General features: G+C 41.4%; 1 protein-coding gene across 1 annotated transcript in view; it reads right to left on the bottom strand.

The window, feature by feature from the left end:
* Positions 1–2,056, bottom strand: part of fgfrl1a (fibroblast growth factor receptor like 1a) — a 67,021-nt gene extending 64,965 nt beyond the window's left edge. The window contains exons 1-2 of the mRNA XM_053428660.1: positions 1,555–2,056; positions 998–1,106 (exon numbers count right to left, since the gene is read on the bottom strand). Coding sequence (XP_053284635.1) covers positions 998–1,058 — 61 coding nt within the window. The 5' untranslated portion in view covers positions 1,059–1,106; positions 1,555–2,056. The remainder of the gene's footprint in view (positions 1–997; positions 1,107–1,554) is intronic.
* Between the last annotated feature and the right edge of the window lie 20,861 nt (positions 2,057–22,917).

Raw genomic sequence — 22,917 nt, 5'->3', positions numbered from 1 at the left:
CGTTCAAACATGACAGTATTCTCAATCAATCAATCAATCAAATTCTATTTGTATAGCCAATATTCACAAATCACAAGTTGTCTCATAGGCATCCTCTGTCCTTAACCCTCAACAAGAGAAAGTAAAAATTACCAAAAAAAACTATAAACAGGCGTAAAAAGCATTGAAGCCTCAGCTAGAGACAGACTAGTGCTGTTGGATGGGTAAGTACTGAGTTAGAGTAGAAATTCAGCATGATTTAATATACCTTAAATATCTTATTTATACAGTATACCATAATATACAACATTTCCATATATTTGGACTTTTACTACAGTTTATTCATATTGCTGACTTGGCCGCATTATAAATCGTATGTTGTGTGGTGACAGATTTGAAGGCTTAAAAGGTCAGACAGGCTTTTGGTGTGTGTGGTGCCAGATGTAGACTCTGACCTGCCAGCACGGCTCGGGTGGGAAAAACAAATTAGGATCACCGCTCGACAGCAAACAAGACAGAATCTTTGCAAAATAGCAAACACCACTTCCAGGTAGGATCGAGACGACCTGCCAAGAGCAGAACGCTGCGGAACACCAAGTCAAAGTTCAAGGACTGATCTAAAAAAAAGTTGAAGTTCATCCAAGGCCACGTGTCTAATGCGTCAGTTATTAAAGTTTCCGTTTTTAAAAAGTGGTAGAAAAGACACAATTGAAGTTTGTCCCTGATCTACTATTGTCCTCCCATCATGCTTCTGGCCTCAGACAGTCAGAGGAGTCAAACCACAACATTTCAAAAACCACACTATGTAAAAACAAAAACAACTCCTGGGGCTGGAACAGCAGCAGCAGCAACACAGCGAGGATCCAACAACTGAACATGACGCTTCAAATGTTAAACAAAGAAGCTTTTTTTTTTGCAAGCACTGCAGAATAATGATACATCCATTATTTTCCCTGACAATATGATAATGACCGTCTTGTTTCGTGTCTCTGTTGAAACCAGTGCTTCTGTTACTCACCCCTGGCAGCAGCGGACATCAGGAGCAGCTTCAGAAACAAACACACACAGAAAATCTCCATTTTGGTTGAGCTTTTTTCAGGAAGACGGATCAGCTCAGACTCTTCAACCTGAGGGGGAAATTAAATGAAGTCGCTTAATGAAGGATAACAGGTGAAATATCTGTATTTAGCAGAGACAGAGGAATCACCTCCCATCTTGAGGGAGTATTCAGACGACATGTCCGTGTATAAATCATCCCTTTATGATTTAAACAGCTGTATTGTTTGCTGTCACAGTGTGTTTGATTCCAGCCACACTCATTACTGCGTTTGATTCATCGCTGCCAGAATAGCTGCAAGCGCGATGGAATTAAAACATGATTTACTAGCGACTGGCTGACAGCTGGAGAGAATGTGAAACCTGCACATGCATATAATCACACATGTGCCGCTCATAATGAGTCGTCTCGGGTTTTAATACTTTTCAAGCTTCTCTGGACGAGTTTCAATCATTTAATTTGTCTTTTCAAACCAGCTTGAACTTTGAGGTACAGGACACAGAGAAGCTCTCACTTACAACATGTTGCGTTCTAACCTCCAGTTTTTTGGTCTCGTGTTTGCTAAATGTTTTCTCCTGCACAGAGGAAAGTGTCACCGAGTGGTCACCAGTATAAATCTGTCCCGGCTCTTCTGAACAGCAGCAAGAGATCTTCCACAAGTACCAAACAATTTTTCCCTCGCAGATTTATTCCGTCCACCTGTCCACATGTCTCCCCTTACAGAGGTTTTCATCTTTCCGCCACATAAATTCTCCTCTGGACCTTATGAGGTCTTATTTCTGTGCGTCACCTGCTGCGTCTCTGATCAGCATCTGTCAAAACCTCCGCGTCTCAGAATCACACTCACACATTACACAGGGTGGGATAATTGATATGTGACCAACAAGAGGAGAGTTTCTACCAACACACAGATTTGTACTGGTGGAAAGCAGTTTACTGGTGGCCTATGTTAATAGATCAATCTTTACTCCATAAAATCCAAATAGATGTCAAGAAACTAAAAGTTCACAGTAAGACGCCTTTTTTCAAGGGTGACCGTTTTTATTAGGATGAACCAAAACTGAAGATTTAATATATCACTTCTTTAAAATAATTTACTAACAAGCCAAATAAAAAACCTTATTATAAAGGCTAAAGCTTTTCAACCAAACTGAAGGCAAGTAAACATTCACTGAATAAAACACTTTGTTCTAGGTTGATGTGTCTGGGCAATAAAACAACAATAAGAATGATCCCATCTGTAATTTTCTTCAATAGTTATATAACAAAGTACTACATGTATAATATGTTTATTGCTTTTCTTCAGAGTTTTAAAAATGTGTATCCAGTACCAGTTGTTCTCTGCCCATAAAGACGAGTATAGAATCACAAGCTTCCCTCAGGAGTCTTTAAACTTAAGATGTAATAATGTGACATTTATGGTCATAGTTCTACTGATATGAAATTGTTTATCTTGATATGAGCTTAAAACCCTGAAACGAAGTCAAAGTAAAGCTTGTGGTTCCTGTTATGTTAGAAAATGTATTTGCAGGGAATGCAAATAGCAGCTTCAGTAGATTAATATCAATGAGGATTATATGAATGTGACAAAAATGAGACTTTAATATGTTAGAGTAAAAGGAAAGATTACAATACATATAATAACTAGTGTAAAAGTGATGAGAAGATCAAATCCACTTTACTGTAAAGACTTTATATTATTAAATATGTACTTATTTATTCAGAGATGAAGTCGGACTTACTGTTTTCCAGCAGAGATGAGATCTCCTCAGACCCGCACGTTTCTCATCCCGCACAAACACGCAAATCGCCTCCTTCCGTTCCTTTAGCACCGCGGGGAGATGCGCGTGTCACCGCAACACCGGACACTTCAAAAACTTCTGAGGGCTCGAGGAAACTCAGCGCGCGACTGAGGAGAGAGAGAGAAACGTGGAGCGGAGAGAGAACCACAGTGAAAAGCTGAAGGTGGAAACACGTGAGTCCGCTGCAGAGTTTCTGAATCACGGAAAAGACCGAGAGGAGAAAAACAGTTTCTCTTCTGAGGACACGAGTTCCCTCCCGGTGTAAAGAGCCGGGGTCCGAATCCTCTGAGTCCGCGTCGCCTCCGGCTGCTGCGGCTGCGTTCGAACTTCAGCCGCAGGCGACAAAACAAAAAGTGACTTCGCCGGAACCGTCCCCACGGCCGAGCTGTGGACCAATCACAGCGCGGGCCAATCAGCCAGCGGGCCAATCAGAGGGCGGGAGGGCGCCGGACAAATTTGGAGCGGTTTAAGGAGGCGAGGAGGAGACGAGAGTCAGATCAGGTGAAATCAGGAGTTAGTGACTGATGATGAAGTGAGGGATCTTTGAAGAGAAGCAGGAGGAGAGCTGCAGGCCTCATTCATTCATTCAGTCCTTCATCTTCATCATCATCATCATCTTCTTCTTCTTCTTCTTCTTCTTCTTCTTCTTCTTCTTCTTCTTCTTCTTCTTCTTCTTCTTAGTCTTCTTCTTCTACTTCGAGTCAGATCCTGGTCAGATCAGGTGATATCATGAGTTGGTGACAGATGATGAAGAGAGGGATTCCTAAAGAGAAGCAGGAGGAGAGCTGCAGGGTTCATTCATTCATTCAGTCCTTCATCATCGTCCTCCTCTTCTTCTTCTTCTTCTTCCAGTCAAATCAGGTGAAATCATGAGTTGGCAACAGGTGATGAAGTGAGGGTTCCTTAAAGAGAAGCAGGAGGAAACTGCAGGGTTCATTCATTCATTCACTCTCTACTTCATCTTCATCTTCATCTTCTTCTTCTTCCAGTCAGATCAGCTGAAATCATTAGTCAGCGACAGATGATGAAGTTTCTTAAAGAGAAGCAGGAGAGCTGCAGGGTTCAGTGGTAAAAGTTCATTCATTCATTCAATCATTTGTTCACTCGTTATCATCTTCTTTGTCTTCTTCTTCTACCACTATAGGTAGTTCTGTTGCAGTGTAATTTTAAGAATGGTGTCGTAAATAAATACACAATGCAAGACAAATATTTTAGTTTTCATTATATTCTATGTTTGTATAAATAATGTAATTATTATTCATTCATTCAAACAAAGAACTATTTAAATGTTTTTTCACCCGTTTTATTATTATAAATATGATTAAATATTACTTTTATGTATTTTCAAATCTTTTTATTTTTAATTGTGTGTTTTTTTGTTAATGTTATTTATTTATTTATTTATTTATTGATTGATTCCTTCCTTCAATCGTTCAACTTCAGAGTCAGAACACTGATCTGATCCAGCAGAGCTTGCTCCAAGTATTATAATGGACACTGCCACCTGCTGGCAAACAGACGTTATTACAGCGATGTTATATTTAAACTACCACTCCATTCACAGTGTTTGTGACATGAAGATGCTGCGTTGATAAGATGCTTATTGAATATTAGTTTATAAGATCCTAGTTAAATACTAGTTGATAAGATGCTGATTAGATACTAGTTGACAAGATGCTTATTCAATACTAGTAGTAGATGTTTTACCTTGTCTCAAACTAAAAAAGAAGCACTGTGTTCTTAATATTTGAAGATAAGATGTTAAGGTTCTTTACTCAATGAAGACAGTGTGAGTCAACAAGACAGGTTTTAAATGTTGTTAATCCTACTATGGCTTTTCCTCTTTTCCTTTTACAAGATGTCTGTAAATATTGGACCCATCGCTAATCCATATGTTGATCTATCTTCTCCTCAGAGCTTCAGAATGTTCTGTCCCTCACAAGAGCTGCAGCGCCCTCTCCTGGTAGTGAGAAGAACAGCACCACCCTGCAGTGTGACTTGATAGGAGAGCCTGACTATTTATTGTATATTATTCAGCAATCAGGATCGTGTTTGGTGATGGGTTACGGTGTGAAGTTCACATTTCTAATTGACCTTAAAGTAATTAAACTCACTGGACACAAAAGAAGCAATACATTATACCTACCAGTCATTAGTTTATATTTAAAAATATCTGAACGGAATTGTTTTAAAGTTTGTGGTAGTGATGTGGAACAGTAGGTCAAAGTAAACATGAAATCTGGCCCAGAGGTTTCATCCGTCCCCATTTTATCATCTGTTGAAAAAAAAGACAGGCTCACTTAATGTTATATTTCCCAAAAATCTAGAGTAAGCATCAAAAGTTGGTCCAATTATTAATAAGAAATGTATCTGTGATGTGTCCATCTTTCAGAAATGAGTGAAATCAGGTTAGTCTGAATGGGACCGAAGGACCTTACATGACATCCTGAACTCTGCATCAGCCGAACACGTCATTGGATGAAACCATGTCACATGACAATTTGGTTTGACTTTGATATACAGCAGAGTATTGTCTATGGCTGCGTTCCAGTGCTAAGACTCTAACCACTGTGTTTTATTTCAGCGTCAGGAGGAGGCCGACCAAACTCCCCGAACTCCCCAGAGCTTCACAGAGTGTCGAGCAACTGGGAGAAAGTATCTGCAGATATCAAAATTTTTGATGTGGCTCGGAACTAAATGTGTGACCGATTTAAAAAAAAAGAAAAAAGAAAGTAAACAAATGTGAAAGAGCTGAAACGATAACTTGGATCAGTGGGAGAAATATAGCTTCCACAGGTCACCGACAAGACATACGTTGTGTGACTGAATCTTTGTCTGTCAGATATGAAGCAGTGTCCAGCAGACGGTTCACAAAGTTTGGAACAAATACTGGAAGCAGGGGAAACACTAAGTCTGTCTCTGTCTCCTCCAAAGCTCAATAATGAACTTAGATATAAAAATAATCCAAGTTTATTTTTGTGATGATCAAACAACAAGATAATGCATTCCTATGTAGGTGGTTACAGTCCTTCACCTACATCCTTTGAGGGTCGTGGGCTGGAGCCAATCCCAGATGATACCGGGTGGGAAAGAGAGCGAGAGGTCACTAGAGGTCACTGCAGGCTGTGAGATCCGTGTGTGTGTGTGTTACAGTGACACTAAGGATTCTGGGAAACATTGACCAGAGGGTAAGTTCTGGTACAAGCTAAGCTACTACAGCTGTAGGATGCAACAGCTAGTTTGTGTTTCGTTGGAGCAAAAGTTTAATAAAAGGTCATGGGTCAACAGCATGAGCCACTGAACTTCATCACACTCGCCCATCAACCCCAATGTGCAGCAGGAAGCTAAAGTTCCTGGTGAAAAACAGACACACACACACACAAACTGGAGCACCTGAACCTTCCTACTGGGAGGCCTCAGAAACAACCACTGCAACGACCTCCCTATTCCACTTGATGGCAGCAGAGGATTATATCACTCATATAACATTTACACATCTGCACACACACACACACACACACACACAAACACACACACACACACAGTCTTTCATGTTTCAAATACAGATGTAAATGTAAGAACATGCTTCTCTTCTAAAATGATCACAACAGATGGTGGGAATAGGAGTGAATATGCTCCATTGAAATCCATGAACTGTGACAGGCAGCAGGCTGGAACAACTTCTGGTAAAGATCACTCTTAGTGGGAGTGGGAGTGTGTGCGTGTGTGTGTGTGTGTGTGTGTGTGTGTGTGTGTGTGTGTGTGTGTGTGTGTGTGTGTGTGTGTTTGTGTGTGTGTGTGTGTGTGTGTGTGTGTGTGTGTTTGTGTGTGTGTGTCAGGAGTGTAATACTTCTTTCTTTAAGAAATGATGTTTAAATCTAATCAACTTGCAACAGCAAATATATTTCGATCATAATTCTGGTAATAATCTATTCAATAGATCTGTTCAACTTCTATAATTTAAACACACACATGCATTAAATACTGTTTTGCAACTTGTCATCTGATGAACCTCTGCTCTCTCGTTGTATTTTGATTTACCTCTGTCTTTCATTCTGCTGTTCTCTGCCTTAATATAAAACTGATCATCAGAAGCCAGAAATCTGATTATGTTCTATAAGTAAACTGAGAGAAGTCTTGAGCTGTGATCGTCACTTGTCTGAGAGGAGCTGGAGATCGTAACTCAAGCTTGTGCAGAACATCCCTTGTCAGCGGCAGATTACAGATTCTTATTCTCACACGTCTCGACTGTCGCCACAAAGCTCCCACACTGAGGATGAATCTGTCACTGGGGACTTTGTCGTTTCTCTGTTCCGGCTCCTTCTCTCTGACTGGGAGGGATTTATGATACAACTGTAGAATTATTACTGGATTACCCCTTGATTTTCTGCACCATATTTCCAGTGACTGTCGTTATTCGGCTTGTTCAGTGGTCACTCTTTACAATTCATGGGTTAAATGTTGCAAATACTCAAAGAACTATGTATACATTAGGTTAAGTTATACATTTAATATCAGAGACTTGGGAATAACGTGTCTTTGAGCTTTGTTAAAAGTGATATATAAACAAAATATAACATCATTATTATTGTGCCAAGCAGGTTATGTTTTCTTTCCATTTATTTGTTCTGTCCAAAATTTACTGGACGTATAAACCTGGTACACACACTTTTACTACTTTAAATATTTTAGTTGTGTTTTTCTCAGTGAATAATTCATGAATCTAGACAGATCAAATAAAACACATTTAGTGGACTGTTATCTTTGTGTGTGTGGAATTTGCTGCAGCCTGATTGAATCCAAAGGGGCTGTTGGGCCTTGGCAGAGGTGTGCACACACATAGTGATTATTATTATTTGAATGGGTTTTACTAAAATATAAAAATACAAGAATGGAACTAATCGGGGAAATTTTAATTTAATGAACCTCGACTCAACTCAAACAACTTGAAACTTCTGATAATATAAATGCACTTTTACACTTCTCTTCCACATTAGCTTAGGGATTGATAAACACTGTGTTGTGTATGTGAGTGGGATTGACCCTCTGCACTCGGAGCATGCAGGAAGTCCGTCTCGTGTTTGATTCAAAGCCGACTGATCCGATCCCGGAGAGAACTTTCATCTTTTAATCACTCTACCATGGCAACACAACAACAGCACGATACACAATAGAGCAGAAAAGCTGCAGCAACAAAATCTGAGAGAGAACTTCTCTGTGTTCTCCTTTTTTCTCGTCTGCGGGTCAGTGAGACAGAAACCTGTGAAAATAGCCTTCCAGTTCAGTTAAAGCAATGGTTAGGACACGCTGGTTTCCATTATTAGGTTTTACTGGGCTTCAGCCAGTGCACCAGGGCGTTTATATTCTGCAGGCACAGCAGAATGTCACATTCAATCTGTACACTTTGTTTTCAAAAGGTCATAATTAGCCGGCAGTTTTGAAACAATTATGGCCAAAGTGCACCAATTTCCCTCCGAAGCAAAACATAGAATAACTCACAGAGCGTGAAGCTGAGCCGTGTGTGTGTTTGTGTGAAGCACTCGGGGTTCGGTGTTGGTCCGTTCTGACGCCTGAGTCCAGCATCAAACACTTTATCTCTGTGTCAACTACACAACTTCGGTGTGGTGAGGAGAGGGACTGGCTGTCCGCCTCCATTCTCTAAAGAAACAATCTTATCTGAGCTGAACGCTGCAGGACTCGAGCAATTTAACACTTTTACACGAGGGAGCAGCTGAGAATAATTACACTTTATTATCCAGGTTGGCGCAGGTTCGGTGATGGGACGGCACACATGAGGCAGATTAAAGAGCAGCTGCACAGAAACAACAAAGTGGGATTTCTTCAGCATCATCATTCCTGCCCCAGTTTTTTCTGCCAATTCAGACCTGGAGGAAGGAGAAATCCAGTGAAGAGTCCAGGTGGGCTGTGGGCAAGAAGAGGCTTTAACCAACAGAAGATAAACAACAGCATAAATCTGTAACATGGCTTTGAAGCAGAACCTCAGGTTACCTAGTCATGTAACAAAACAAATTACATAATGAGATTACAGGGCTTGAGAGCAGATAGAAGAAGAACAAGGAAGAAATATTTCATTTTTATTTCGCTGAGGTCAAATGGCTCTAGTTCAAGTTTGAATGAAAGAGGGGGGGGGGGGGGGCGGAACTTGTCTTTGTTTTCTATGAACATGTATGTATGTATCGAGAGTTGATGTGTGTGTGTGTGTGTGTGTGTGTGTGTGTGTGTGTGTGTGTGTGTGTGTGTGTGTGTGTGTGTGTGTTTGTGTGTCAAGAAGGGACCTGCAGGTGTTTGACTGGACGAGTCTGTGCTCAGCACTGCCTCTACAGGCTGGAGCAGGGATCCGCTAACGGCTTGTTTTCTCACACACCTTCGTGGTGTAAATTAAATTAAAGTTCTTTGATTGTTTTCTCTGGACACTGGAGTTTAAAAGGCTGAAAGGCTCCCTGTGGTGATCCAACCATTGACCCTGGAGGTACGGAACTGAAGGACCAGCTCCGCCTCTCCTTCCTTCAGTTGGATGTCTGAGTCAAACCTGATGTGCTGGATAATTAATGCAGTTCACGTTTTAAAGGCATCACACGTGTCAGTTTATGTTTGTTTGTCCCATGTTCCACATCTTTAGATGTTTTACAACTGACAGCAGCAAGGGTTGAAATTTGACAATTTGACAATCTTGAAAAGATTTGTATAAAAGCCGTTCTACACGTGTACTTGATAAAAGACTTTGAATGAAAAGGTTTTATTTGTTTTTTTTATCAATATGACTCCAAATAGTGGTCCACTTTTTTTCAGCTCAGTCTGACATTCGACTGTTGGTAAGGTAGGAATGTACGTGTGTGACTGTGTGTGTGTTAGTGTGTGTTTGTGTGTGTGTGTGTGTGTGTGTGTGTGTGTGTGTGTATGCTGTAGTACGGCGGGCTCACCTCAAGCCTGAACCCAGTGTAGCCGCCGGGAGGGTTGGGCATTTATGAAGGAATTCTGTAATTTTCAAAACTGTGGTTTGAGTTTCACTCTTTTTAACAAGCTGGTTTGGGCACTGATAATGGAAAACGGCTGGAGAGAGAGAGAGAGAGAGAGAGAGAGAGAGAGAGAGGGAGAGAGAGAGGGGGGGGGGGGGTGAGTGAGACTTTTGGCATCCTCTGCATTTACTTCCCATTTTTCAGAATACAGCATGTTTTTGAGATTTTGTCTTTTCATATGATCGTTTCCATTCTTGTTATAAGCTCTGTGACATGTGAGGAAAACGTATTTAATAATGGACCTGAGATCCACACAGGTTCATATGTGAAGTCCTTGAATCCCAGTGAACCTCTGAAGTTCAACCACGACCTCAGAGTTCAATCTGGAGACTTGTCTGATGTATTATTCATGAGATGTTGTTGAACTGGATCTATCAGTGAAAACAGGAATCAACTGTAAGTTTCTCTTCACCTCAGCGGCTTCATGATGTTAACTTCTAAACAAAAAATTAACACAAAATCAATTAATTTTGAAAACTAAACATGTCAACATTTTTTCATCTGCTGGGTCAAATACAAGAAAATAACCCCCCCAAGCCTTTATTAGTCTGTGGAATGGAAACGTACACAAATACAAATGCTGCTCGACAAGCGTCACATCATCCTGACGGATATCAGCTCTGTTAGAGGAAATGTCTGCCTCACTCAAGTCGTACAGTTGTTAGGACACAATGGTTGTGTTTCAAGCAGAACGTCTTGTTCCACATCTGGATGCCAGGTAGCCTGACCCCCCGCTGCACTCAAACACACGCACATTCCCACACACACCCACGCACACACAAACACACACACACACACACGTACATATTGTTATTGGTCCAGGCGACCATAGGGGCCAGTTAACCTAACGGGACATATTTAGCCCCCAGACTGGGAAAATAAAAAGTGTAATGTGATGGAGCCAGCTGTGAAAGCACAGAGTGGCACAGAGGAGAATCCAGCAGGACGCTGGTGGAGCTGAATGTGCCGGAGTGGAACCAGACCTGAGCCGGGACTGATTCAGAATCAGCAGTGATCTGCTCAGTGGTGACACAGTTAAAGTTTGACAGCAGGTGGTAGTGGGAGTGAGGGCGGGGGGGGGGGGGGGGGGGGGGGGGGTTGCTCATGACAGAGTTGTGGTCGAAGTGGATCTCTTGGTTGTGAGTCTCTCTAGATGCAAATTGTGTGAGTGTTATATGCTCATATATTTGTTAATATATTATATTAACTTAGATTTAAATTTACATCTGGTTCTACTATTGCAATAGTTATTAAACATGCACTTTTCTATCTTTTATAAAATGGAAATTCAGATTATTACCTTCATGTAGGAGGTAATTTTTTGTTCCGCAATATTTTGTCTGTTTTCTTGTTAATTAGCAGGATTACGCAAGAACTATTGATTTCTACCTGATTTCTATGACATTTTGCGTAGAAGAACTCATTAGATTTTGGAGTAGATTCGAATAAAGGCAAAATTCTTATTTTCTTTTAATATATTTTCTTTTGATGACCAGGCGGTTTGAGCATGAAATGGGGACGACACACAGCAAAGGGCTGGGTCGGAATCGAACCTGCTCTGGTCTTGCTTGAGCTCAGGTCTTGCTTGAATGTGTCACTGTGACTAACCTGAATGAATAACGTTAATGACCTGTGTGAATCATGTTCATCATAAGAAACAAGGAAAAGGAGGAAGGCTTCCCGTGAGGAGAGGGAGGAGAAGCTGCCTGGACTGTTGAGTATCTACATGCCAGTTGAGCCTGTGTGGCCCTTTTGGCACCGCAGCCAGTTATGTTTAGTATTTTTAGTGATGCTGTAAATTGTGTGTGTTGCTGTATGTGCGTGTGTGTGTGTGTGTGGGAGCTGGTGGTGTTCTGAGGTGTTGTTTGGTACGTTTTCCTCTGCTCTCCTCAGCAATAGTTTTTATTAAACCATTAAAAGTATACGTTTTTAATAACAGTTGTATTATTACCTTAATGTCTCTCTCTCCCTCACACTGAGGTAATGCAGAGAAAAGAGGTTTTTTTTATGAGCACTTAGTGTAACGCTGCCGTCATGAGCTCATGTCCTGAGCCCCCCCCAACACCACTACCACCACCACCACCTCCACCACCTCTCACACTCAGCTCATACATAGCTCACTTTCTGTCCCCCCCCCCCCTGCACCGTTAAAGGTGTTGAACTTTGTTCTAACCCAGAGTTGTTCAGGTTCCAGGCGATGATTTACTGTAAATCCGATCACTGTCGACAGTTTTGTTCTTAATCAAATAGTCAAACTGTTTTTTTTGTGGCCTTTTGAAACGAGCTGGATTTGAGTCAGACGTCAGATTTACTTTATTTACATCAATGTTTAGGTGCAAACTTTAATTTATAGACCTTTTTTGCTTTTTAATGATTCTCAGCACGTTTCACTTTGTGTCTTTTTTAAATATCGTTTCTTCTCCCGACATCTGCTTTCTATTTCATCTGCCAATTTATTCAGCTTTCTCTCCCTCTTCAGTCTTATTCTACAAATTCTGACTTTGCCACCTCTGTCTATTTGCTGCCAAGACAGCACAGCGTTATTATCATACTTAAAGGTTTCATTGCTTCTTCATAAATTTGAATGGATGCTTGTTATTTCAGTGAAGATAATGAAGCGATGGGTTGCACGGTGGTTCAGTGGTTAGCCCTGTCGCCTCCCATCTTTGAGGTTCATATCCCGGTGGGGAACTTGTATGTTCTCGTCATGTCTGCAGGTTTCTCTCCCACAGTCCAGACACATGCTGCGTGTTGTTAGGTTCATTATTAATTGTCTGTAGGTGTGAATGCTTGTTTGTCCGTGAGCCCTCTATGATTCGCTAAAGGATAAGCAGTAGAGATAATGATGGATGGATGGATGGATGGATGGATAGTGAAATAATTTGACAAAAAAGGTGAGAGGCTAAAGTTATTGTAGAATCTATTGTCCTTGATAAAAAAGAAAAGATGCTGCTAAGCTTCTTATTGTGACACATTCAAAAAAGGATTCCTGAGGTGTTTTGTGGATTTTATTAAAACTTCAAACTCAAAACGTGAAGATCAACAACAGATTAAACAGGTAAAAAAGAAAAGAGAAACCACACGCCTCGCCCTCCTGACCTGGACGTTTTAAAATAACAAATATCTTCAGCCTCACAATCACAAACACGGGTTGAATATAAACTGGTTCCTGCAGATAGTACCTAATATTCAACATGTGATATTCATATCCCAGAATCAGGGCTTGGTCTCCAGCTCCTCCAGCCACCGCTCACCTCTGTGATCGTGTTCTCACCAAGCAGCAGCTAATCTCACAACAAGGAGTACAACTGAATCAAATGCCCCCCCCCCCCCCCCCCCCCTTTTATGAGAGCGCCAACACAAAAGCGATCCAGCTGGCTGTGCTGACTGTTTCAAATGGATCCGTCACGTTTCATCCCCCCCCCCCCGGTTGGACGCCTCCACTCCACTAAATCTTTACATAAAAAATAGTTGTTGGCGGCAATATTACTGTTTAAAAACTAAAATATACAACTTTTATTTCCTCTTTAAAAAGAAAGACTTGATTTAGTTCAGGCCATAATTATACAGGAATCATATCCAGGTCGGAACCATACCATTCATATACACTATGTCACAGCTGAGGATTTATCGTCTTCTTGCACTTTTACCAAAACAAAGACCAACGGGGCCGACAACACATTTTTCCAATTTTACGAGTTAATTCAGAAAAGAACGTTCAGGACTCTGAGACTGTAATTACCTCGCCCGCCTCCTTCGCTGTGTTAAGAGCAACAGAATCTTTGTTAACTCGTAAATTTCTCTTTATCTGTATTTTTTTCCGCGCTAACACACACACACATACACACACACACACACACACACACACACACACACACACACACACCCTGAGTTACCTCGTGTTTGTCCACCTGTAAATCACCGACCTGGACTGAAGTGATCAGCCGTGAATCAACAGGCTGTGTTTCCCGGGTCCACATCAGAGTTTCCTCACGTAGACTACACGTATGACTTACCGCCTGTTGCTCCTCACGTGCACGCGCACACATGAAAGCTCACGACTGTCGGTGAAGTCACACACACGAGCACAAGCAGGGAGCCATTCATTTTTTACACTGTTTACCATTCCTGCAAAGGCCCTAATCAGTTGATTTAGAGCTTCCCCTCGGCCTCTATGTATTTCATGCATTCTCATTTTATATTACACTCAGGTTTCTGTTATGTCTTACTTTTGTTTTATGGGCCAATTTAAAAGCACTGAGCTGCCCCCCCGTTAATGTCTCAACATGGGTCGCACTCTGTGTCCAAAGCTTGTTTTAATAAAACCTCATTCCATTCAGCCGACAGGAGGAACCACCCCGACACAGTGTTTGGATTAATATTAGTTCATCATATTAGTTTATGTAACATCGGAATGATGTAATCACCGTATAGAACCATAACGTTTGGAATGGCAGAGTAAATAGACGGAAAAGACAAACGCATTAATCACTCCACAAATAAATAAAGGAAGGAAGAGGTGTAGAGGAACTCTGGGTTAAACTGGTGACTTGAAACTGCAGGAAAAATAACATTTGCGGTGGAGTTATTTTTTATGATGAGCCCTAAAAGAAGAGGCTGAGTGCAGTTTGGAGTTAGTGGAAAAGCTGCTTGAGTTACAGTCCTTACTTTATTGTGAGAAGTTTGGTTAATAGCTTGTCTTGGCCTCACGACAACATGACGCACCTCTATTGGAATCAGAGAGGAATTTAAAACTGTGGAGGAAAACGTGGTGATGTAGATGTTCGGTGGAGGTATGTTGGCTCCTGGTGGTGGAGACCTGCTGCCCCCTTGAACTCAAAACACTGATTTATTCTAAAACTGGCAAAAATGTGCAAATGTGAGTCATTTTTAGATGAAGCCAAAGAAACCTTATTGCTTTTTATTGCTTTATTAAAAGGTGCAACTATAGGCTGAGGTGTTGGCTGCATCCTCATTGGCTCACCTGGTTGAAAAGATCTGTATTCAGTACTTCATTAGCATCTCCTGTGAGGGTGTTTGGAATTGATGACATGTCAGCGATATAGAAATATGAAACTATTCAATTCAAACATTTTCCACTGAATATTCAGATTTTAACACGTTACAAAAAGCCCAGCTGTGAATTATGGGAATATATATGAGAATAAAGCAGCCAGCCACTGGTTCCTATGTAGAGATAAAGTGTTCTTATTACAAACTATACAGATAATAGGAAGTGTATGAAAAAGGATGACATGACAGCTTCCAAAAGGTGGAGCCAAGTTATCTTGATTGCCCCCTGGTGGCTGGCTGCAGTATAGGTCCTGCAGTGCGGCTTCAGGGTCCTGGTATTGTGCAGACTGGGTGTAATGGTTTACTGTGGACTTCATTCTTTCTCTGTTATTAAAGGTTTGGCTGTGCAGTTTTTCACGTTTGTTGTGGAAGAAGTCGACCACCGTGCTCAGAGCCTTGATCTCGACCAGTTCAACACTGTGTCGTTGACTGGGAATGTGGACTGGTCGCCAGCTCTTATCACCCGGCATCGCTCGGCCTCAGCTCTGCTCTTGTGTCTGAAACAGGGCAGATTCCTGCAGTCGTGTAGCAAAACATTGTGCAAAGCTGCTCCAGAAAAGAGAAATCTCTGGAAGAAGCATATTGATACAGCAGCATATGGTTCTGTATTTAAATTTCCAACAATCAGAGGTTAGTGTGTGGTTAGTCCCTGGGAGAGTTCACACTGATCTCAGCCTGAGGGAAGTGTAATCTCTGTGTGTTTGTTCACTTCTCATGTAAATGAAAGCCTTTGTTCTGTTAACTCGGGAAACAACAGGAAACCTGTGATGCTGCAGAGCTCTAATCTCTTTTTCCACCTCTGCACCTCATCTTTGCACACAATCACAAAAACAAACACACAAAAACAAACACACACACACACACACACAAAGACGCTGCTCTGTAGTAAGATGAACATCTCTGGTCCTTAACGCCACACCTCTCACAACACAACTCCTGTCTGCTCCCACGCTTCACCCTCTCTGAAGCGATAGTTACCAAGCTACCGCCTCAGAAAACATCCTCTCCCCCTGATGGTAAAGTGCGGCGGCCTCTCAGATACAGTAGCTGGCATCTGCATCAACACAAACACTTGTTGTGTCGATGCATGAACACAAGAGCGACAGACAAAAGCTCACAGACATGACGTCGAGGGAGAGATACGACCTGTTCCACCCACTGGTCAACACCGTCTCCTGGAAATGAGATAAATAAACAAGTCGTCAACAACAGCAAGCATGTTCTTGTAGGAAACCTCCTTCTGACCTGGTTACCTTGCTTATTAAAATATTGAGGAAACGTTAAATATGCTTCTTTTGATAATTTAACCACAATGTCATTGAACTTTCTTCTTGCTGAGGCTCTCTGCACTGGGTTGAGGTTCAGAGAAGAACTGGTTTAGTTGAGGAAAAGATCGAAGTGGCTTCTGACACAACATGTTCATTTAGTTTATAGTTTAGTTTATTTCAACCTTTTTGATTGTGCCCGTTGAAATGTTGTTTTAAACTTATTGTTGTCATCTTATCTGGACAAATACAAAGTGAAGATTTATCAGAAATGATTATGTGAAGGACGACACAACAGAGTGGGATGACACACAACACACAACAAGCACATTATGTCATTGTGAGTTTAAAAAGGCACAGACACACTTTCACTGTATTCTCAAACAAGAGGAAAACATGGAAACTCAAAAAACACCTCGACATGTGTGTGTGTGTTGCTGATGTGTGTGTTGCTCGTTAAACCTGAAGGAGGTATGTTCTCCAGCATCCACACAAATATGTTTTATGTTTCCTTTATCACTGTTGCTACGGCTACACCTGCCGTCCTCATTACTCTGGAGTTTTCAACAAACGCCCGAAATACAGATTCGTGGAAAAGCTGCAGGCCCCAGGCAGGGCTTCAGTTTCAACAGGCAACAACTCAGACATTTTAAAATTTACTATTCCACAGTGTTACACCTGTTTTCACTTCCAGATTTGGTTTCCTAACTGTGGTAAAGGAAAAACATTGCGAACACTTCAAATCTATCTCGTCATAATTCCCGTGAAGGAAAACCCCTGCTCTTAGTTTTCACCATTGTATCTCAGTTATATTTTCTATAAGTCTGAAGCCTGGTGCAGAGCAGACAATCTGCTTCCTGTTTACATGTGGGACTGAAGAGGATTGGATAAGAACTTCAGTTTGGTATTCTATCTGTGTAGCAGCTGTAATATCTGTCCATACTAACACACGTAAAAAGACATTTCATATGATACATGAGTGGTCGTGTGCGTGCCAATACAAAACAAGGGATAAAACCCAATTAGGAACTGAAAGCAGGTGACAACAGTGTTTTATTTTTGTTTCTGCCTAAAATGCAGCCTTAGATTTTTAACTTAACAGGATCAGCAGCATTTCAAAAGTTCTCTGAGGTTCATTGAGATGGATCTGGAGATGTGGGGCTTCCAGATATAAACATAGAACATATAGTTTTAAAACTAATGTGCAGATTTAGCCACATTCAGCTGTTCGGTATTTTCAACAAGTGTTCTGAACATTGCCAGTAGCCTGATCCCTCATCCTCCTTCGTCCCACTTCAAAACTGTGACCTCCATCAGGGCCCTCTCGTGTCGGGAGTCTTACCCTCGTCCAGTTCAGCATAAAAACACACAACACTGCTGAGGACAAAATCACAAAACATTACAAATCACCACACACATACTTCTTATTTCTTGGTTTAACTTGGCCTGGAAGCTGATTCCTGAGCTTTCTCTTCCTGCCAAGTAAAACCTTCACAGTAAACAGCAAATGTCACATTTCTCATTATCTGAGACGACGGGATGGAACACACACACACACAAACACACACACACACACACACACACACACACACACACACACACAAACACAAACACACACACACACACAGCGGTCGAACGTGAACTAACCTGCGCCCAAAAACACCATTAGACCGAGCAGGGTTCAGAATCCACATCCTGACACAGGCATGACTGAGCCGGTTTGACCCCCCCCCCCCCTCCCCACTGGGAGACAGCCAGCACGTCCACGTTCTCTCTAAACGCTGACTTGTCCCCCGCACACTGTAATTGTGGTCCCATTTTTCAGACCATGTCTAGTTTGTCCCGAATGTTATTTTTCAAAAAACACTTCTGGCGAGTTCCAGTTCACGGTGGAAAAAGTAGTGTTGGATTGTGCTCTGTCATAACAACGTTTACTCAGTGTCCAGCTTTAGATTTCACAGAAAGAAAATCGTCTGAAACCACAGAAGGATTTGAACCAACACGCCTCTGTTTTCTGTCCTCATGGTTGGTAACGACAGTATTTGATCATTTTCCAGATTTTGTGTGAATACAACCAACATCAGGAACCCATATACAGCGTAGACTGATTATCAACACTGCTCCTCAGACATTAAGCCAAAGCATCTTGATTGCCCCCTGGTGGCTGTCAGCAGCATAGGTCCTAAACCCTGCCTCCTCCATGGTAGTGGATGGGACATGGACTAAGCTAAGAAGTCAAAGAACACATCAAATAAAGATTGTTTCTTTCATTGTAAGTAGCTGTGATCACACCTGTGTAGGTTCAAGTGATATTGTTTATTGGTAAGTTTGGTTTAATTAGTTATGGATGTGTAATTTGAAAGGTAAAAGGTCATGATTGACAGCGGCCTCCTCCCCTGCTCCCTACTGTGCAGACTCCGCCTCCTAATGGAAAAGATGGCGGCGTTCACATTCAGGATATTTTGGCTTCATGTCTGGACACTGGGAGGAAAAAGAGGCGTGTCTTCAAGCTTTATAAAGAATCTATGATATTCAGTAGTTTTGTTTTAATCTTGCTTTCCCCCTTTTAGACGTCTCCTCACTTCTCTGCACATTCCCTTTGAAAATGAGAATATATGAAGGATCATGCAACAGCTGTTTCATAGAGTCTTGATAAACATATGAAATTGGGTTATTTATGGTTTTTGTTTATTAAGTTTCTTTCCGAGCGGTTTTTGCCCAGTTCACTATTTCATTTAATTCGTTGTCAGCCTATTTGTCTTTGCTCTTTTACAATCACAGGTGTGTGCACGCAGCACGTAACACTGACATCATCTATTTTCCATTTTTACATTCTTCATCTTTCCCCCATGTTTGTCTGCTTTGATCCTGTTCCCATGATATTTTATGTGCTTGGCTAAATGGATTCATTCTCTCTCCCCGGCCTGTTTGTTCCTGCTGCCTCGTCAGACTTCAGACTGTTGTTGTCGCCGCGCCGGCAGCTGTGCAATTAAACCAGTCCATAATGTGAATTTTAATGAAGAGCACTTCATGAACCATTTGTTTATATTACCTCAACTCTGACAACGCATGAAACCTGGTCGGCAAGACTTTCCATAACTAATTAGTCCAAATATGACCGCGGGCGAAACATTTTTTGGGGGATTAGCAGAGCCTCCGAGGAAAAGTAATGTCGCACACATGGATATATGTTATTTGTGTTTCTCTAATTGGGAGTAAATCTGCTCAATATCTGTTGCACCGCTGCTTTAACCCTGAGTTCTTACATCTGGGTGTGATCTGTTATTTTTTCTTTGACGGTCATAATCAATGGAAAGCAATGAAACCGGAGATTGCGCCTGTTGAGTTGAGCTGTTTCAGTTTTATGTTTTAGTCAACACATGACGTCGCCTACAACAGCACAGATGTACAGCAGGAGAAAAAAAATCAGAACGCAGAGAAAACAAGACAAAGATTAAAGCCATAAATGAAAGGAAACAGTTACATTAACTTTAGTAAAAGTATCTGGAACAGGTCTTCTGTCTTTGAGGGCGGTGATTCGTCACGTCCGATGAAAACAGAGAAAATCAAATGGAACTGGAGGGAAAAATAAAATAAAACATGTAACGTGTGATTGTGGATGTAATTTGAATGTAAATGTGGAGAAGGTCTTTTTGTTTATGCACCTGCAGCCGCCCATCCATTTAATCACACACACAGTCATGCATTTACATGTTTATCACACACAGAAATAAATGCATTCTTTTATTTTGATGTGTTACCATATAGAATGTTTTCTGTCTCTCCTCCTTTCATCGGAGTAATTCTCATTCAAATGCTAGTTTCCCTTGTCTGTTAGTTCCCTCTTCATCTTCAGTTGTTAGACGCACTCGAGCAAATCAACACAACCAACCGCAGAGTTTCTCAATCGATCTAATTGACTCTGTGATCAGCAGCTTCATTTTAATTGGTGCTCTTGTGATTGTGGAGGCAAGAGAAACATCAGAGAGGAATCCAATAAATAACAATAAGGACATTTTTGGATAAAAAATTACTTCAATCAATGTAAACTTAAAGTTGAACAAACTCATTGTGTGTTACCGAGTGAAGTTTTTTTATGGAGCCTTTGTTATATTTGCGACTGTATTTGCACTTTAGTGCTTTTTCCTTGAGTTGGTCAGTTCTGTGATACTTTATATCCTGCAACGCCCTGTGAAGCAAACAACTTGTGATCCCTTAAAATAATTTTGGGAAAGCTAACTCAGAAAAAGCATGCTCCATTTAACTCGGACGGTCTGTGACTGGTTTGGAAGTTAAAGGGAAAACATTAGGGAAACATTATTCTGGTTTCATTTTAAGAACCGCAGCATTTATCAAAGTGAAGAAGTTTATTAACATCTCAGGAGGAGTTCTCAGGGTGACACGATGGGAGGATCTGCTGTGTGTCCAGAGACAGGTGAGATCTCACAAGAGGAAAATTCCAGTAGAGTCTTTGAACTGACTCTTCAGATCAAAGACTGGAGGCAGTAATCAGAAAAGGGGGGGGGGGGGGTGGGCACTAAAGACAGGAAGTGAAACACACGTGGAAAAAAAAAGGCTCCAAAGTAAAACAGGAAATAAGACTTCAGGTTAAAACAAAGATATGAAATCCAAAAATCAAGGAACAGAAAAGGGTTAAAGTCCATAATTGAAATAATTCCAACAACAGAAAATCTTTTTAGATTTTTTTTGATTTGTTCATTCTTTCGTCTGTCGCATGTTAGAAGCGTCACCAACACTCACTCGCAGTGCAACGTGCAGAAAGTTTCTCATATCAGTCTCTCACTCGGACATTTGCGTTTTCACACACTTACAGAGAAAGTGCGCAGGATCTCTGGAGTCTAGTGCGTCTCTGAAAGCAGCTTACGTGACCTGCGTTAACCTCTCATCTCGACCTACCACGAACAACTTGAGAAATAACGCTCCGATTCCGAGCAATAAATAAAGTGGCCTGAAGTATGAATGTCGGTGTGTTCTCCACGCCCTGATCCAGAGCGGGAGGCGGCCGGCAGCTGTTACTTCTCTAAATATGTCGGTTGTTGTGTGAAGAGTACGAGTGCTGGGATTTTCCAGATAGTTGCCGAGGTGCTGCTGTAAACGAACCTCCGATAGAGTAACCGTTGGCCGGGTGGTCAGGAAAATCCCTGCAGGAGATATCAAAGATAAATGGAGCAGAAATCCTGTTTGGTGTCTGGTTATTTCATCTCATCACCTCCCTGATGGAGTTAAAACATGGGCTGATCTCCTTTATCCTGTTCCTCCACGTGTCACCCTGTCTCTGTGCTCAGCTTTAATCTTTCTGGATGAATGTGCACCGACGTCTCCAATAATACTATATTTCACATAGTGAGCTTGACAGTTGTTGCTGATGTGTCTCGCTCTTTGGCTCGAGTGTCTCTCTTTGTTGTGTGTCGCTGCCAGTCAGGTTACAGGCCAACGTGCCAGCGTTAATGATTGCAGTGATTTTTTTACACGCAGTTCCTAGAAGTTCAAGTGGCTGACAGCTCCATCACGTAGTGAAGTATTAATTACTGGACCGAGTCTCTGTAGAGTCGTTGGATTTCTAAACTTTTGGATCGAGACTTGTTTTCAACCCGAGATATTGTTTTCCTGGCAAGTTCAGTTCCTTGAAAGATGGCTGGAATGAAAGTGCACGAGAAAACCTGGCTCTCTGGGATTGTTTGTAATTGTTTTAATCAAATGAGTCACATTTGTGCTGGAAGATGTGTTGATCTGGCTAGAACTTTTATAAAGATTTTAAAAGTTGATTAAATGGCCAACACATTTAATCTCATAGGTATGGGCAGGGAATGGATGTTCTTCACTCAGGTTACGTTGACCAGGTGTTTTCTTCTATCTAAAGCTTGAATTAGGATTTGAGGGTTCATGCTGCTTCCAGACATAAATCCTGAAATCTTCTGGAGGGGCTGGATGTGAAAACGTGTCCGAGTCAGTTGCTCTGGAGTTTTTCCGGCAAGTCCCCCGGTAAAATATCCATAAAATATCTGAGTGAGGATACAGCAGAAAAAATCATTGCGAATAAGTGGACGTGTTGGGGATTTTTCTAATACGCAGAAGCAAAAAACATTGATAAGGCCACAATAACACAACATGCTGTTGTAAATGCTGATGACATAGTTGTGTTCTGCACAAAAATAACAAAATACATCAGATAAGAGGGAGATGTGTGTCTTCGTGTATGTGCACTGAAAATCTAAATGAGTGTATACAGAGATTAGAACAGTGGGAATGTGTGATACCAAGTGAAGTGTGTGTGTGCTGTGTGTGTGTGTGTGTGTGTGGGCTCTCAGAGTTTGACTTTTCATTATTTAGAATGGATGTAGAACAGAAACATTTCCTTCCTATGTGGTCCGTATCACTCAACACACAGAAAATTAGACACAAGCTCGAGACCACTGAGTGTGTGTGTGTGTGTGTGTGTGTGTGTGTGAGTGCTGAAATATATATTTTCTGCATGTGTGTTTTCATTTATTTCCCTTCATTGTGGAGGTCCAGTTCTCATCTGTGTGTTTGTGTGAGAGTCACGGCTTATTGATAAAGCTTTGAAATCGATCCAGAAAATCACGAAAAACACGAAAAGGCAGATTCTTTTTCCATTTTCTAATAATTTCAGCTGCGATGGAAACATCATTATTCATCCAGACATCAGCGCACATTAAATCTCA

Source organism: Pleuronectes platessa, chromosome 8 (assembly GCF_947347685.1).
Source record: "Pleuronectes platessa chromosome 8, fPlePla1.1, whole genome shotgun sequence".
In the NCBI taxonomy this organism is placed as follows: Eukaryota; Metazoa; Chordata; class Actinopteri; order Pleuronectiformes; family Pleuronectidae; genus Pleuronectes; species Pleuronectes platessa.
The sequence above is the reverse complement of the archived record's forward strand: the minus strand, read 5'-3'. Positions and strand labels throughout refer to the sequence as shown.